This window comes from Brachyhypopomus gauderio, unplaced genomic scaffold (genome assembly GCF_052324685.1).
Source record: "Brachyhypopomus gauderio isolate BG-103 unplaced genomic scaffold, BGAUD_0.2 sc45, whole genome shotgun sequence".
NCBI lineage: Eukaryota > Metazoa > Chordata > Actinopteri > Gymnotiformes > Hypopomidae > Brachyhypopomus > Brachyhypopomus gauderio.
The window spans coordinates 902,281-921,350 of NW_027506871.1; the positions used below are offsets into that span (position 1 = coordinate 902,281).

At 44.5% G+C, this 19,070-nt stretch overlaps 1 protein-coding gene across 2 annotated transcripts in view; it reads left to right on the plus strand.

Moving 5' to 3' along the window:
• Positions 1–19,070, plus strand: part of LOC143486732 (uncharacterized) — a 62,105-nt gene that overhangs the window by 14,093 nt on the left and 28,942 nt on the right. For both annotated transcript variants that reach the window (XM_076986121.1, XM_076986122.1), the window contains exons 3-7: positions 6,364–6,717; positions 6,823–7,095; positions 7,283–7,384; positions 10,098–10,154; positions 12,519–12,714. In XM_076986121.1, coding sequence (XP_076842236.1) covers positions 6,364–6,717; positions 6,823–7,095; positions 7,283–7,384; positions 10,098–10,154; positions 12,519–12,714 — 982 coding nt within the window. The remainder of the gene's footprint in view (positions 1–6,363; positions 6,718–6,822; positions 7,096–7,282; positions 7,385–10,097; positions 10,155–12,518; positions 12,715–19,070) is intronic.

Here is a 19,070-nt window from a genome sequence, read left to right on the forward strand (position 1 = left end):
CGAGATGGTTCATAGGGAAGAAGAAGATCGGATAAGTAAGAAGGTGCAAGATGGTTAAGGGCTTTGTAGGTCAGAAGAAGGAGTTTGAACTGAATACGGTATTTGACAGGGAGCCAGTGGAGACTTTGAAGGACAGGGATGATGTGGTGACGTGCGCGAGTGTGGGTGAGGAGACGGGCAGCAGAGTTCTGAACTATCTGGAGTTTATGGATGGAGAAAGAACTGATTATAGATTATAGCGATGCAGTATGTGTCCAAGGGGAAGGATGTACAGAATAAAGAGGAGAGGTCCAAGAACAGACCCTTGTGGGACTCCTTGAGAAACAGGAGAGATTGAGGAAGTATGGCCAGAGAGGGTGACGAACTGCTGCCTGTCAGTCAGATAGGATGAGAACCAATCCAGAGCAGTACCAACAATGCCAAGTTCATGCAGCCATGACAGAAGAATAGAATGACACACCGTGTCAAAGGCTGCACTCAGATCAAGCAATAAAAGAATGTTCAAAGCACCAGCATCAGCAGACACGAGGAGATCATTAGTGACTTTGGCTAGAGCTGTTTCAGTACTGTGGAATGGACAAAAACCAGACTGGAACGGTTCAAATAGATTATTTAATGTAAGGTAATCTTGTAGCTGACTGGCAGCAGTTCGTTCGAGAATTTTAGACAGAAAGGAAAGGTTAGATATTGGACGGTAATTGTTCAGGTCGGATGGGTCAAGGCCAGGTTTTTTAAGAATAGGCGTAACAGCAGAAATCTTATAGATAGAAGGAACCTGGCCAAGGAGCGGTGATTGATTAATAAGGACGGTGAGATGAGGGACCAAGACAGGCAGACAGGATTTAGTTAAGGTTGTGGGGAGAGGATCAAGAGAGCAAGTTGTGTTCTTGGATGAGGTAATCAGGTTAGAGATGAAGGAAGATTCAACAGTGTTAAAAGCAGAAAACGGAGAAGATGGTAGACTGAGGTCAGGAGGGTGAGAAGGAGAAGGTAGGAAAGGGATGACAGCAGTACAGTACAGGGAACTGGTAATGTTTACAATTTTAGAATTAAAGAAATGTAGAAATGTATTGCAGAGCTCAGAAGAAGCAGCAAACGTGCTGTCAGGGCGTTTAAAAAGCTTGATGACCATAGAAAAGAGATGACGGGAGTTTGTGCTGTGATGATTGTTAATAAGGCTAGAAAAATAGGTTGATTTAGCGGTGCGTAAGGCATCTTTATAAGAGGATATGTGTTGTTTATAAGCCTCAGCATGAACAGTTAGCTTCAACTTATTGTAGAGTCGCTCCAGACGATGACCAACCTGTTTCATAGTACGGAGCTCACTAGTAAACCACGGAGCAGAGGTGGAAAAGGAAACAGTTTTGGTTTTCAGGGGAGCTAGAGCATTTAGAGACACAAATGAACTAATGAAAACCCTCCCAGCCCCACATTGAAATTATCTTCAGAGTAATATTCACAATGGTGTTTAGTATTATAACTGAAATTTGTCTCTGGATCTATATCAGTGTGACGTCCGGCGGCACGAGGAAGGACGAGACAGAATCCTTGCTGTCACGGACGCAACGTTTATTTTTGACACAATTAAAGCGCATACAGCGCACATAAAACACGGTACACACACAAACACTTGCGTGACTCAGACAACGACGAGCACAGGACACTGCGCGAATGCACATTAAATAGACAAACCACATAATCCCCACATGATGACGAGACGAGCCACAGGTGAGACGGATAATCACAAGACATAACCGCACCCATGGAGATACACAAACGAGTAGACGCAGACGACGTTAACACGCGCCCAAAAGGTAGGAGCCGGGGTCCTCAACGTTTTGGCAGAAAAATAAGCTACAGGGTGATCCAGATGTACATCATCCTCCTGCAACAACACAGCCCCGCAGCCCAAATCACTAGTGTCAACATCTAATTTGAAGGGGTTGTTGTACTGTGGGGCCATCAACACCGGAGAAGAACATAATAATACTTTTGCAGCATCAAAGGCCGATTGGCAGTCCGAAGTCCAGACGAAAGGGACGTTTTTGCGTAGGAGATTAGTCAGGGGTAAAACCACATTTGCGAAATTCCTACAGAAACTTCGGTAATATCCGGTCATTCCCAAAAAGCACACAAGTTCCCGCAAGGTTGTTGGCGCTGGGAAGGCCACGATGGCACGGACCTTTGCGTCCACAGGACGAATGCGTCCATTTCCTTTCCAGTTGACTCACCTAAAATGCGGGGAATGTGAGTCAGCTCTAGTGACATAATGTTTTAACATGTTGATATGACACACTCGTGTCTTTTTTCTGCGATCAGGTGTTCGAATCACATAATCGGTGTCACTCAGTCGAGACAGGATCTCATACGGCCCCATGAACTTTGCACATAGGGCAGAACCCGGCACTGGCAACAATACCAGAACTTTGTCACCCACATTGAGGGTACATAGGACAGCCTTTTGGTCATGTCTTGACTTCATGCGCGTCTGTGTGACGCTCAGCTGAAATCAGTTCAGCAGAACTAAACCCTAGGGACTCCTGTGGGGTCGAGCGCACGGCAAAAAGAAGGAAAGGGAGACCTTCATCCCAATCCTTGTTATGTGACAAACAATAAATCCGAAGCATAGACTTCAGTGTTTGGTGGAAACGTTTGATGGCTCCCTGTGATTCGGGATGATACGCACTTGAGGTATGGTGTTTTATATGTAATTGTTTCATTACTCTTCGAAAAACTGCCAACATAAAGTTTGTTCCTTGAACTGACTGAACCACTTTCGGTAGTCCGAAAGTGGTGAAGAATTTGATCAGAGCCCAAACTATAGCTGAGGTTTTAAGTGAGCGGAGAGGGATGGCTTCTGGGTATCTGGTGGCCGTACACATAATCGTAATTAGATACATGTGTCCCATCCAGAGGTGTCAATTCCAGGTTCAGAAAGTAAAAGTCCTCACCAGGATTTTGCTCAGGCTTCCTGGATTGTGTTGATTCCACTAATGTTACCTGGATTGCACTAATTAGAAAATCTAGCAAGATCAAAATCCTGGTGAGGACTTTTACTTTCTGAACCTGGAATTGACACCTCTGGTCCCATCTTGGTTTTTGGGAGAGGGCCAACACAATCGATTAACACCTTCTTGAATGGTTCACTGTATGCTGGAATCGGTTTTAGCGAAGCTGAGGGAATGTTTTGATTTTATTTACCTGCTAACTGACAAATATGGCACGACCGACAATATTGAGTGACATCCGACTTCATTAACGGCCAGAAGAAATACCATATTAACCGGTGGTATGTTTTACACACCCCAAAGTGACCAGACATGACTTGGTCATGTGCTAGACTCAGGACGTGTTCCCGATATGGTCTAGGAACGACTACTTGAAAAACAGTACTCCAGTCACACTCGGGATCCGAACTCTTTGGGGTCCATTTCCGCACGAGGACACCATTTTCATAAAAACACCCAACAGAACGTGAAGAGAGGTCATCCACATTCATGATGTTTTTAGTGTACGCGCTAACGAGCTGTCCTGTTCCTGAGCCAAAGCAAGCTCTTCTCTGCTCAAAGCGGGAGGCAGCGAAATGCCATCGTCACTCCTAGGTGCCGAAACAGGAACGGTGTCACTGGTAGCGGGGTCCAGCCAACATAAAAACAAATCGGACCGGTTCTCCACCTCAGCATACTTTCGGGCTTGGGCTCAAGTTAAAACACATGCAGAGAAGACCGTGGGGAATTCCTCTTCTAGTTAATCAGAAGGTTCGGGAGCCGATACCACTTCAGGTAGACACGAACCTCTTGAAATACCAACAAGGTCCTTCCCCAATATAAAAGATATATTGCTCATGGGTAAGTGCGTACAGATGGCTACCGTAACGGTGCCCGTGACCAGGGCTGAGCGCAGATATACTCTTTGAAGTGGAGTTCTTAAAACATTCAAATCAATGCCTTGCACCAACACATCAGAGCCACAACTGGTGTCGGAAGAAAGCGGAACAACCGAGGCCAACATAAACGATTGCACCGCACCCGTGTCCCTTAGAATGCGTATAGGGCGGTGGCATTCATCTAATGGAGATAACACCACCGACCCATCTATGACATATGGCTCAAATGAAGCTACATCTGTTTTCACCAACGGGACATCAGTAGATACAGGGGCGACAGCACGTACCAGTCTAACTGGTTTGATCTGCCCTCTTTTTTTGTTTCTGGTTTTTTTGTTCGAGTTTGGGACACTTGGCCATCAGATGGCCAGCCTCATGACAGTAATAGCACTCACGGTTTTCACAAGCGGTGGCTGGAAGGTTGCTGGTGGGTCGGGCAGCGGGAGTCTCCACACGCGGAGTCCGCTTCTATTCTCGCTGTGACCTCGAAAACATTTGTGTGGGTGAGCACAAATTCATCTGCTAATACTGCAGCTTCAGTGAGGGACACAACTTTTTGTTCGATTAAGTATACGACTAGCCTCTCAGGCGCACAGGTCTTAAACTCTTCCAACAATACCAACTCTTTAAATTGCTCCAAAGTCGAATTCTTACAGGCCGTACACCATTTATTGAGAAGTGCAACTTTCTCCCTCGCATCTCAACATACGTTTGTGAGGTGGCCTTGTTATGAGCGCGGAAGTGTTGCCAATAGGCTTCAGGTACTAACTCATATGCTCTCAAGACAGCTGCCTTCACAGCATCATAATCCACACTTTGCTCAAGAGTTAGGGCAGAATACGCTGCCATGACAGCTCCAAGTTCAGCTCTTTCAGTCATAGCGCGATCATCGGGTCACCCAGTGGTGAACTAGGACCAATAGGTCCTATGCCCAGTAAGTCTTTGGTGTCAGCATTGGCGGCCGCTGCATGCACATCCTTAGGCTGAGGTGCGTCACCCACTGTCTCGTTATCCGCTGCTGTGTGCACAGCCCTGGGCTGAGGTGCATTTGGTTTCGTCATCCTCAGGAAGGATCTGCATCTGCACAAGTTCGGCGTACAGAGCAGCCTTTACCACTCTCTTGGCCGCATCGTGGGGCACCGCTATACTGAAACAATCAGTAATGAACAACAAATCGTCCTTACGACACTTTTCAAACTGCTCCAAAGTAGGACACAACGTGAACTGCGTTAAGTCGAACCGCCCAGCCATCTACAACATAAATGCCAGCAGCACGACACACACCCACAACCACCCCCCCCCCAAAAAAATAATGGAGAGAGAGAAAAAAAAAACGACAAAAGAAAAACGGAGGACGAGCCCCCAATTCTGTTACGACCCTCGTCCAGGCTCCGGGGCGCAACAGCAATGAGGAGAGAAAATAGAACCAGCGGCATAATTTATGAACATTTATTTTGAGGACAAGCTTCAGGAGCCGACCAGGCCAATACAATAAACAAAAAGAGTCCAGAAAGAAAACAGAGTACCTTACCTAACGTTAAAGAAACAACGAAAAAGACACAAAATTTCTCTGACTCCCTAATTAAAACAATACTTAATGTGAACAAAAGAAAGGTGTCGAGCTCCCTACTTCCTCGTATTCCTATAACCACTTTTTACACTGTACAGAATTTACACCCAACATAATTCGTAGACACACACAGAAGGACTCAGAAGTACACACTCACAATCACGATAATATTTCGAAACGAGCAAAACACACACGAACTGCTCAGCTAACTTTAACACGTCAAAATTGAGCCAAAAACACACATCTGTCATGCCCTGTGCCAAACAGCGGAGAAACAACGCCTCCTTCCTGATCGGACGTTTCGGTCTTATAGACGGTCCAGCGAAGCGTCGAAACGAGGCAGCCAATCCCGTGGCGACGCAAATCTGGGCCATCGGTGTGGAGGCACATCTGGACCATAGCCTGAAAGGAACAACACAAACACACACTGCACACAAAAGGGGCCATAACAATAATATATATATATATATATATATTATTGTTATGGCCCCTTTTGTGTGCAGTGTGTGTTTGTGTTGTTCCTTTCAGGCTATGGTCCAGATGTGCCTCCACACCGATGGCCCAGATTTGGCCAACACATGGTGTTGTGGTAGAGTGAGTCAGTAGTGGTATGGAGACACTTGGGAATAAAGTTTCAGAGAGATCAGGACTCCTTTTCTCACACTTTATTTTCTTTTACATACATTCATCATCATACATTCAATACACACACATATCAAATTGTAGTCCATAATATATAAAAAGATTGTCATTACTTGTCTCTGGGTTGGTAGCCTGCGATTGGTGATGAGTCGGATCTTCCGACCGCATCACAGGTGTGAAATCACCTCTATACATCAGACATGGTGATGTGTGTAATGTGTGGAGTGAATGTGAACATCCATCATGGTGGTGTTTCTCATTACAGGAGCTCAGAGGTTTGATCTGGAGGGTGGAGGTGCTGTTGTTGCTGCTCCTGGTTCTGACGTCACTCTGCCGTGTTCACTCAAAAACCAGCAGACTGCTGTGAACTTGGAAGTGAAGTGGACCAGACAGGATCAAGGAGACACACTGGTGCATCACTATAAGAATAAACAAGACCAGACAGACAAGCTGGATCCTTCATACAAAAACAGAACATCTCTATTTAAAGAGGAACTACAGCAGGGCAACACCTCACTGCTCCTGAAGAAAGTTCAAGTGTCTGATGGAGGACAGTACAGATGTCGGGTTGATTCTGACCAATGGAAAGATAGTGTCAATGTTCAGCTTAGAATTCAAGGTAAAGATCATTATATTATAAACATTAAAGGTCCAGTTTTAATAAGTGTGTATGTAAACAGAATCAGGACGATGCTATTTCAGATTTTGGTATTTCAACCCACAGCTACTGGAGGAACCCCAGAGATCACCGTCCTGGGTATTGATGTCTCAGGTGGGGTTCTTCTACAGTGTGAATCTCGAGGCTGGTGGCCTGTTCCTGATCTCCAGTGGTTGAACATTGAAGGAGCTGAAATGGCTGCTGGAGTTAAAGAGTCATGTGATAGTGTTGGAGGGTTTTATGTGAGACGCAGCCTCACTGCACACAAGAGTGACACCAACACCTACATCTGCAGAGTGAAACTGGGGGAGGAGAAGGAGAAACATATTGACATCACTGGTAATGACACTACACTCCAAAGTATCAAAGTAATGACCAGTAGTCAGTACATTTATCATAGAATGTTTTTATAATTGCTTATAATGTGCTATTTTTTTATCCTTAAATTAATTATTCTATTCGTTATTGAAACAGTCTGTGTGTGCATACATGGATCTTTAATCTGAATCTTTATCATTGTGTTCAGATCACTTACCCAAACCTGACAACACAGCTGCCATCACTGTTCCAATTACACTGATCCTGCTGTCAGCACTCGTGGGTGTTGTGGTATATTTCATAAGGAGAGGTAAACCAGTATCTGTCTCTCACTATATTCCTACACCTCAGTCCTCATATCTGTCTGTACCAGGAGGATCTCAGATTAAGATCCAGTTCACCAGAACCTTAGAGCTGATCATTAAATGATGAAATGTGTTTGATTTACATGCTGTGAAGGGAGATGCTAAAGTCTTGTCTCGGGGATGACCAAGGTTATAATAGTTTTGGATTTTTCATTATAGTTTACTTTTTATTTAATTGTGACTTTTTTTTCTAATTCAGTTAGTTTGAATTCTTTTTTATAGCATGTTTGCTAATTTTTTTTTTTTTTAAAGCTTAGTTTTAGTTTAGTTTTCATTAGTTCTAATATTAGTTTTAGTTTTTTTATACTTTGGGTTATTTGTCAGGTGCAGGATTCAAAAAGTTCAAAGTAAATATTGTGTAATAAAAACTCATCAAAAGATACCATTTTAAAAAATGCATTCAATTACTGTTGAACACATGGACAAAATTTTGATTTCATAGGTGGGGGGGACACAAATGGCTTGAGAACTGGGGTGCGGGGGGGGGGGGGGTGTCAATCGTTGACTGGGGGGGTGTTGGTGTGTGTGCCGATTGTTGACCGGGGGGGGTTTCAGCGTGAGAACTCGGAGCGGACGTTTTCTGCGTGGTCCTAGCGCTTGATTCGTCACTATTTAAATATTTGTTTTTCACCATAAAAACTGCAGGGCACCAAAACCGGCTTTTGAAAAAGTGGGGGGGGACATGGATTCGTCGCTATTTAAATACTTGTTTCTAAGAATAAAAACTGCAGGGGACCGAAATCGGCTTTTGAAACCATTATTATTTATTTCAGTTAGCGAAAATGTTTTTTCAATATCAGTTTTTGTTTTTTCGTTCGTTTTCGTTAACGATTATAAACTTGGGGCAGAGTGGACTCCTCCACCCAACCCAGGAGGACTAGGGACCATTTCCCTGGGTACCCCCTTCTGGCCTAGGAGACCGCCCCTCACAGGGGAAGTTCCTAGCAGGGTTCCAGGGGGGGAGCCTCCATTCCCAAGAAGGCCGTCTCAACCCAGGGCCCTCTTCCTGGTCACCCCGAGCCCGAGGAGGGGTCTCTGTCATCAGCAGGAGCTCTTCAGACCGAAGCCCTCTTGTCCCCACACATCCGGGGAGTGTTCATCCCTCAGGGGGCTCTTTAAATTACCTGCCACACTGTCACATCCAGCTCCACCCTACTCCCCAGTCCTGTGTCGTCTGCCCTAGCCCCACCTTGTTTCCCCGTTTCCTTGGATTCCCTTCTGTCTGTCACGCCCCTGTCCTCAGTGTTTACACCTGCGTCTCGTTTCACTTTCATGTTTCAGTGTATTTAATCCCCTCCAGTGCGCCAATCTCTCCGTATTCTGCTAACCTTCTTTCTCGCTTCCCCTGTGTTCCGGTTTGGTTTGTTCAGTTTTGTTTTCTATATATTCCATTTCGTGTTTCTTCCTGCCCGTGACACTTACTTTCCTCCCTAGTTTCATTGTCAGTTGAATTAATGGAAATTAAATGGAAAAATATTCAACGCTAAAGGTGAGAAACATGCATGTAGTTGGTAAAAATATACTGAAGCATAATCTTGGCTAAGATTGTTATGATATGATACCAAAACAGTTGATCTGATTATCAGTCCCAGGCACTCTGGCCCATTACACACTGAAGGGCTATTGAGACCACACACACACACACACACACAATGCTCTGTTCATTCCTCCACCAAATATACAGCACATGTCTAGTGGATTTCTAGAAACCCGACAGTCACCGCTATTGAAAGCGCACATTGGGACCAAATGACAACCTACTGTGAACCTATTGACAGTAATAGCATTGAATCATTTAAGCAGATTCACAGTTCCTATCTGGTCAATTAGAAATTTCACTTAAATTGGCACTTTAATTTCACTTTAATTAGTAATTTAACTAACTGACTGACACACTATTAGAACAGATTTTATAGATCCACTCTGTGAGTCATATAATAAATTAACCGCCACACTTTATCTCACACATCAGCCTTCATCAGTGAGTCTTGAACTCATCTCTGTACCAGTGAAATCATCGGTGGCTCTGTTATCTTCAGTGGCTCTGTAATCTTCATATCAGTGTTAGCAATACTAGCAGATTCGGTCTGCTCCTTTGGGCTGATCAGTAATAGCACGTTTGTAGTGATGTCACGTAGGGCTACGCCCCCCTCTCTAACTGTCACTTCAGGTTCCTGCTCCTCGTGTCCGTGTTGTTCCCTGCTTGTCTGTTACCATGGTTTCCCCCATCTGCCACGCCCATTTCGTCAGTGTCTCCACCTGTGTCTTGTTTAGTTCTGTGTTTTATAGTCCCTGTGTTTCCCATGCCGGTTGTCGGTTGTTTTGTGGATTATTTCTGTCCTCGCTGTTCTGGTGTTTACTATCTCCGTGGTTTTACTCTCTGTTCTTGTTATCCTGCCTGGTTTTGTTATCGTTCTGTGTTCGTCATGCCCGTGTATTTGTCTAATCTGGATGGCTCCCCTGTTATGACTCCTGCCTGCTTCCTGCTTTTGACTTCGCCTATGGAATTCCCCTTATTTAATCTCGCTCTCCTCAACATTTGTGTCCACCTCATTGCTCCACAGCGTATGCTATGTTACAAGTGATTTACACACTTTATTTATGCACATGTAAAACAAAAACAGATCTGTGATGGTGACGTAACATCTCTGTTTTCAGCTCAAAGGAGAGAACAGGAGATCCTGAAGAGAGACAATGAGAGAGACAATGAGAGAGGTAAACTCGTTCTTTGGGTTTGTTTTCTATTCTTTAGCACGTTTATATTCTATCAGAGGATCTGATGGTTGCCTGTTTAATCAGACAAGACCACTAGAGGGACCCAGCAGAGGGTCTGATCATATGAAATAATTTGGGGCGGTGGGTTGTAGGATTGTTGTTTTCAGAGGTAGGATCATGGACTCAGGTGGTGTGGTTTCAGTGCACAGCAGGGTTGTAACTGAAAAGAACCGCCTGTCCCAAGCAAACTGCCTGTCTGCCCCTCCCACATGTGATTAATTCAGCATCCCAGAGGGGAACGTTGTGAACCAAACGCACCGCCACCTTGGAGCAGACAGACGGTTTGTTTGGGAGGGCCAGACAGGCACACTAAACAGAAAAAACATATAAACTGAACTAGAACATGCCAAGACAGAAAAACAGAAACCCAAAGCTCAAACGCAATCTAAACGGAATTGAAACTCAGAACGAACATAGAAACAAATACACTCAGGCATCAAATACAACAGGACTGCAACACTGAACGAACATAATGACTACTGTTCTTCAATGAGAAACAATCACCAGAAACTAAGCTCACCTACAAACCAAACAGATCTGAAATGTCGAACGAATGCAAAGACTAAAAAGACACACAAGCATTCACACACGGGAACACGGAACTCGCACTACAATACGACACGAATATAACATCGAGGAAGAAGAGTAATGGGAGAACAACACATAAGCAGAAAGAGAAAGACAGGGAAACATTAATTGAGGCAAGGAGGAACAGAAGAAGGAAAACAGGATAGAAAACAACTAAAATATGCTAAGGCAACTACAGGGAGCACTAGAGAAAGGAGAAGAGACATGGAGACGGAGAAACGGAGAGAAGAGCAAAGGGAGATGAGACAGAACTAATCAGACTGGCACACGGGGGCAAGCAGGGTATAACAGGCTGGCAAATATAGATAAATAGGACACAGGAGTGTAGGAGAATCTAAAGGATACATGGCAAACACAATGACTGACACGGGGGGGGTAAAACCGAGGGGAATATATACACTGAAACGGGAGCGAACGAGACACAGGTGCAAGCACTGAAGACAGGGGCATGACAGACAGAAGGGAAACCAAGAAAACGAGGAAAACTAGGCGGGACCAGGGAGGAGGGCGGAGCTGGACGTGACACTGTAGCAAAACAAAACTCAAAAGGACGCGGAAAACTCAACACATAAAAATAAAGCACAACTGTAGCACACGGGGAACAAACCAACAGAAAATAATGTGGAATACTCAACACGTGCAAAGGCAAAACTCAACCGTATAGACACGGGAGGAAAATAATAAAGGCAACTGAAGGAACGTGGAAAAACTCAACACGTAAAACGAAAACAAAGGACACCAGGGGAAGTAACTGGCAGCAGGCGAACGCAAAAACCCTTCCCAAAATAAAAAAGTAACTGACAGGAAGAGATAAGGATGGAGGAAAACTTGAGATGGGCCAGAAGTGGCGCAGGAGGTAGATACTTGAATAAGTAAAACTAAAAGGTAGAGAGAGAGGGGACAAGAGAGGGAGTAAGAAGGAGCAAGAGAAAGAGAGAGAGTAAGGGGGCGAAACACTTTCACACAGGAGCGCAACTTCGAGAGTAGAAAAACAGAGAGAAGGCTGAGAGCGTGACGGCATGAGACCAAAACAAATCAGCAGTGATCCGTTTCACCAAGCTTCCTTAAAAAGTCCTAGAAACGGCTGAAACGGATCACTGCTGATTGCGCCCAGCAAGTCTAGGACCTCTTGTGGAGGTAGAAGGCGTGGCATCGAGCCAGCCCTGACAGTTTGTTTGGGAGGGGCAGACAGACGGTTTTTTTTGGGAGGGGCAGACAGGTGGTTTCTTTCTCCCACTGATGCAGCCGCTCATGTTTTTAGATACTGAATTAATCACATGTGCAAATCAAGATCTGTGGCTCCAGTTCAGCTTCTGTCACTGCATTACTGGTTTTTGACGATACCTGTGGTGACTGGGATATTTGTATTGGTCCTATAAAGGGTTATGGTTATCATTATGTATGGTGACTTTCTAACTTCCACTGCACAACTGCTACTGTCAGTACCTGTGCCAGATTTATGCTCGTGTGACTCATAGAGAGGGCGTGGACATAACTGTGAGTGCGTGCGTGCATTACAGTTCATGATATTTCAGTAAAATTGTGGTTGCTCCATAACATTTGGTCTGTAGTGTCATGTAGTAGATGAGAGAATCTGTAGTTCAGACCCATCAGTGTGTGTGAACTTAACCGTCACTCTCTCTTGTGTGTGTGAACTTAACCATCACTCTCTCTTGTGTGTGTGAACTTAACCATCACTCTCTCTTGTTTGGGCAGCTGACAAGTGTCTGAAGAGAGAAGGTAAATGTCGTCTCCATGGGGAGAACTTCACTGATGCTCAGTGGAAATATGTGGAACACAAACTGTTAACTTCAGAAGAGGATCTGGAGGTGTTTGACCTGAGGAAATATGACCCATCAGAGGAGTGTTTTCTGAAGCTGCAGAAAGTGGTCTACGCCTGCAGAAAAGTACAGTGAGTATTTTCAGTACTGACCTGATTAGAGCTTTAACTGTGTGTGTTTGTGTGTGTGTGTGTGTGCACGTGTGTGTGCGTGCACAAGAATAAAAATTTTATTACTCCATTATGGAGACATCGTTGGTTGTACAGTGTATTACAGCCTCGGTTGTCGCCCCCTGTTGACGGGGCTCGCCATGTATAATGTGTTAATATGGGGCTCTGCACTTCATACATCAGCCCCGTCGACAGGGGGGACAACCGGGTCTGTTGTCCCGGTCCCCAGGGCCAGGGGGCCCCCATCAAAGAGCCCAACAATTTATTTTTTATTTAAAGTATATAATTTTTAAATAATCTTGAAATCTTTCATTAATATAAAATTCTGCAATCAAAATAAGCTCAATGGCTAAAATATATGTTTTTTACCTATCTGCATATTTTCCATTAAGTGCATACACCCCCGCCTCCCACTGAAAAATGGTTTGATCCAGCACCATAGTTGCCAGGTTCGCGGTTTTCATGCCAAATTGGGCTTGTTTGAAAATCCAGCCATGGGTAAAAATTCTGGGGTCGTGGGGTGCGGTTTTTTTGGGCTACTTTTGAGTTAGGCTACCGCGGGAGTTACAAGTCAACACTAAGAATCGATCGCGATATAATACTCAATTTGTCTCCATTTTAAACACTCTTCACCCCCCCCCCCCCCCCCCCCCCCCCCATCGACAACTTGCACTCGCCCCCCCCCCAACAACTTTGGGCTTTGGGCTAGTTTAGGCTGCTGAAGTGCGGGTTTTACACAGATTTTGTGCGGGATATTTTTGTAGGACCTGGCAACACTGTCCAGTACCTACCGTAGCCCGCTGGTACCCCGCCCAACAGCGGGAAATACAGTGGTGGATAGTTAAAGTAAACAAAAATCTGGAGCGCAGAAAAGAAAGTAAACACATTTACCTGACAAATTTTAATGTTGCATTATGTTCCAGGTTTGAAAAGTGTTGGAATTTAGGCTAAAGTACTTGAAAATGCTTGAAATTGTAACTACTTTGTAACTCACAAAAAATAGCTGTCTGACTGAACAGTTCTCTTGTATTACGTTACCAAATACGAGCCTCTTGTAATTCCAGGACGAAACATGAGAGAACGTGAAAACGTTAAGATTGGGCATTTTGAAAATAAACAACCATTAAATAATGTGATGAAAATGCGAATTATTTCGAATCATTTCGACTATATGTATTAATATTTAACTTAATTAAGTTTAACGTGCTGGAAAATATTGAAATGGACCTTTAAAGTGACGTACAAGTGCTTGAATTCCACCTTATAAAGGTGTATGAACCCTGCAAACACGACTTTGTTCATTGTGCGGCGCGCGAGAAATTACAAAATTCGAGAGGTGCACGACCTTGCGAATCGACAGCGCATGAGGGCCTCGCGTACGGGCGGAGCAACTGCGATTACGTCATTTTCGCCGCACGGACCCTCGCTCGCGACGCGTCAAGTATAAACCAGTCAGCTGTCAGAAACAGCTTTGATGTGTGGCTATATTGTATACTATATGACCTAACACAAGGATTGTCGGCTACAGAGGAAATTTAAATGACGTGTGCGGGGGGGGGGGGGGGGGGGCACATGAAACTTTCTTGTCCCGAGCCCCCCAGCAAGACTGTCAACGGGCCTGTAGATGGCTGTAGTTGATCAGAGGTTGTTGAAGTGCAAACCGAATTCCATGGTAACACTTACAGAAGTTAATCTAATATGAACAGTGCAGTGTTCTGGACACTAAAGTCACACGACTCTTGATCATATTACACCAACCTGATAACAGTTAACAAGAGCGTTCTGAACACACTTAACAAGAGCGCTCTTAACACACTTAACAAGAACACTCTATACACACTTGACAAGATCCAATGTCACTTCCCCAGCCCACCACTAGAGGTCCTCATCACACGAACATACAGAGCATTTTCCTAGTGAAGTTCTGTGTGCCTACCTGTCAGTCTGATTAGTGTTTCTGGCTCCTGCTTTACCATCTGGTACTTCTGCCTGCCTTGCTGTCCTGTTACTCTCACACACCCGAACCGCACAAACACACCCAGACCTCGCCACAAGTGAACCACTAAGACAGGGGTGGCCAATCCATCAGAGACCAAGAGCCAGTTTTTTTACTGTGTTACAGCAAAGAGCTACATCATATACATGGGCACATTGACGAAAATACCAGGGTGAACTCAAGCTAAGCAAACAGCACATTAAAAAAAGACAAACACAAACTTCGATATAAACGTAAGGATCTGGAACACCCCTAAAGCACGGCAGGATAAGCTAATGTGAGTGTTCTGAACCACGCTGTTGTGGAAATTTCCTGAAAATGGATGAAGGATCTCAGACGTGGTAAAAAGAGAGTTTTATTACATAAGTAAAAAAGCACGAGAGTCTCATCTAGAACAAGAACTCTGAGGAGAAAGGGCAGTCCGATCTCCTTTAAACTGTTTTAGCAGGCCGAGTTGTTATCACATGTTTACAGTACATTTGGTCACACTGAGAAACTGAGGGGGAGAAGGCACAGTAGACAGCTTTCATCTCACATGTGTATTCCTCCTAATATGGATCTTTCCTGTTTGGTCTCACATGTGTATTCCTCCTAATATGGATCTTTACTGTTTGGTCTCACATGTGTATTCCTCCTAATATGGATCTTTACTGTTTGGTCTCACATGTGTATTCCTCCTAATATGGATCTTTACTGTTTGGTCTCACATGTGTATTCCTCCTAATATGGATCTTTCCTGTTTGGTCTCACATGTGTATTCCTCCTAATATGGATCTTTCCTGTTTGGTCTCACATGTGTATTCCTCCTAATATGGATCTTTCCTGTTTGGTCTCACATGTGTATTCCTCCTAATATGGATCTTTACTGTTTGGTCTCACATGTGTATTCCTCCTAATATGGATCTTTCCTGTTTGGTCTCACATGTGTATTCCTCCTAATATGGATCTTTCCTGTTTGGTCTCACATGTGTATTCCTCCTAATATGGATCTTTCCTGTTTGGTCTCACATGTGTATTCCTCCTAATATGGATCTTTCCTGTTTGGTCTCACATGTGTATTCCTCCTAATATGGATCTTTCCTGTTTGGTCTCACATGTGTATTCCTCCTAATATGGATCTGTCCTGTTTGGTCTCACATGTGTATTCCTCCTAATATGGATCTGTCCTGTTTGGTCTCACATGTGTATTCCTCCTAATATGGATCTTTACTGTTTGGTCTCACATGTGTATTCCTCCTAATATGAATCTTTACTGTTTGGTCTCACATGTGTATTCCTCCTAATATGGATCTTTACTGTTTGGTCTCACATGTGTATTCCTCCTAATATGAATCTTTACTGTTTGGTCTCACATGTGTATTCCTCCTAATATGGATCTTTACTGTTTGGTCTCACATGTGTATTCCTCCTAATATGGATCTTTACTGTTTGGTCTCACATGTGTATTCCTCCTAATATGGAGCTTTCCTGATGTATCAGTTGTACACAGAAACAGCTGAGAGGTAACGTAGTGGCAGATAACAGTGCTTTCTGTCTCTGCACATTCCTCTGACTCCGGTTACAATAAATACACATACACACACACACACACACACACACACATACACACACACACATACACAAGGACATGATCTTCTTCCGGCTTTCACCAGAGGTGGTCTCTTGCTCTGCTCCTGCACTCCCTTCCCTGGTTTTTGCTCAGATTCTTTGTCTCATCTTAGTACCCTGACTCTGCTCTTCGAATGTGAACAAAGAAAATGGATTTGATTAGGTGGTCTCTCAAGGCAATTGACACTATTTTTTCCACGAGGAGTCATGGTGTGGGAGCCGTCCTCATCTGGATATGTGTTTGGCTCAGGGGGGACGTGGCGTAGTTTGTGTCTTGCGCCTCTCTCCCTGGAAGATGTTGAGGACGTGTACTTATTTGGAACTTTGATCGCTGTGGCTCTGCTGATTGGATTAGGTGTTGCCCTGGGGTATCGGGAAATTAAAAGAGTGGGGTCAGTTATCGAATGGCTATTTGATGTGATGGGTAGAGCTGTCGAAACGCAGACTGTGACTGTCAGTAAAGCTTGGATTCGATCGTGGAGAGTATCAATGTTCTCCACGTGAAATTGGATCAGTTGGGAGACCGCCGACTTAAAGAGGAGTTTCGCGTGCTCAAGGACGGGCTCCTTGCTAAATTCTTCATTTTGCTTATCTGCATTGGTGCCCAAACAAAATTCTCCCCGAAGGTCGTCGTCTTGGTTACCTGCTCCTATCCCTACACAGAGACTGTCAGAGATGGCTCTCACATTCCACCATGAACTTTGACACAAAAACTGTGTGCCAGGCCTCTGGCTCCCCCTCCCTCTCTGAATGAATCACGCCTCTCACTGCTTACTGTCTGTGTTATCAATGCTTGTATGTGCTATGGGGTTTTTGTATGTGCACACAGACTGTTGTCCTGTTGTGAGAATAATCTGTGGTCATATTTCTTTGTCTCCTAGTGTTTATCTCTCTATGTTTCTCCCCTCATTTTGAGGAAATGGCGTCGTCTTCTGATGCAGCGGCTGCTCTGGGCTCCCGGTGCTTTAACGCTGAAGAAGGACATGTACTAAATCATAATGGTCTTTTGTAATCTTAAATGACATTAGCAAAATGGCATAATTTCTCTCACATTTCCCTCCTTTGATTCTGAGTAATCATTAAAAAAAAGAAAAGAGCCTAAGACATTCATTTATTTCAGGTCCCCGAATTTGTCCTGTTGCTCGGGGCCGTGTGGCACAACCCAATCTCCCGGTTGGAATCCGTGCAGTGGATTCTCCGACATCTCAGGCAACACCACCTTGACCTGCTCAGACACAGCAGAGAGACTTGTGCAGGATAACACCAAGTGTGTGTCCCATTCAGTATCACATTTAACAATTCCCTTTTTTATAACTGAATGGGTGGCACCACTATCAACTAAAAACTTCACCTTGGTGCCGTTTACTGTTAATGTTATTTTTGGCAAGCCTTGCGGCCCTTCACTAATTAAGTATTTTATTTATATTTTGAAGCAAGAGCAGTAATACAATGAAATACAATAATACTGTGATGGGCAGGGAGTGCGAAATAAAATGGAAGCGATCATGCCAAGTCTCAGGGAAAAAGGATGGTTTAATGGAGAAAGTGCGCAAACCAAAAACCCGTGACTTGATCCAAATGAAGGATATAATAACCAGCGGTCAACTGGTACAAAGACAAGACATATATAGACAAACGACCCTCAGGTGAAACGGATTGTGGGCCCCGCCCACCTGAGGGACGAACACAACACAACAACAACACGACAACTGCCGCTGTGGACGGAGGCGACCAGTAGGGGCCCGCCATACTGTGACAAATACAATGCTTATTTCTTGCCTATCTTATTTTCCTTTTTCTTTTCCTTTGGTAACAATCAACCCCCCCCCCCCCCCCCCAAACAGAGACACAAAAAGACAAATCATACCAGCACATGACAACAGCAGACACACACACACACACACACACACACAAATAAATAATAATAATAATAACAATAATATATTTATAATATACATAAAGAGAATTTCCATCCACTACTCCCCACCCCCCTATAATTATATTGTAGCGTCTCACTAGACGCATGGAAGGACGGATGGAAAGGCGTTGCAGTCAACAATTTATTAAGCAAACTTAAACAGATTATTACTGTCAACAGGCTGTCGAGCTAATAAAGCTATCGGGATTCCGCTAACTTCTGAACTCACTCTCAAAAAAAACGTACAGCCACCCTCTCTTTCCCTTTTTCTCCACCCCCCACACACAGCCGTGCTACCTAGACCAGCCCCCCTATGCTTTTCCCCAATCACATGCTTGTTTCATGCTCTAAACACAACTGAACATTCTCGACTGTTAATGAAACATGAACATTAATGCAGATTCGCTACACTGCCCTCCCCTTATTAAGTCCCTCGCCCCGAGGGAACAGTGACAAAGTCCCTGAGGTGATCTGGGGCCCTCCTCAGTCTCTGGGGCCTACTGGGGTTGAACTTGCTGCTGAACAGGGGGTGAGTTTGGTGATGTAGTATTCTGACTCCTGTGGGAAGGGGACGAGGGTCCAGAGCGAGGATGGGGGCGTGCATCCCCTCTGTATGGGGCCAGCCTGTCCCTGTGGAGGGCCACTCGTCTATTCCTAGGTGTCAACTGAACCCTATACACCACCTCCCTCAATTTTTCTAGAACTTCACATGGCCCCACCCAATGACAGTCCAGTTTAGGGCACCGACCCTTCCGCCTTTTTGGACTGTACACCCACACCAGGTCCCCAGACCTA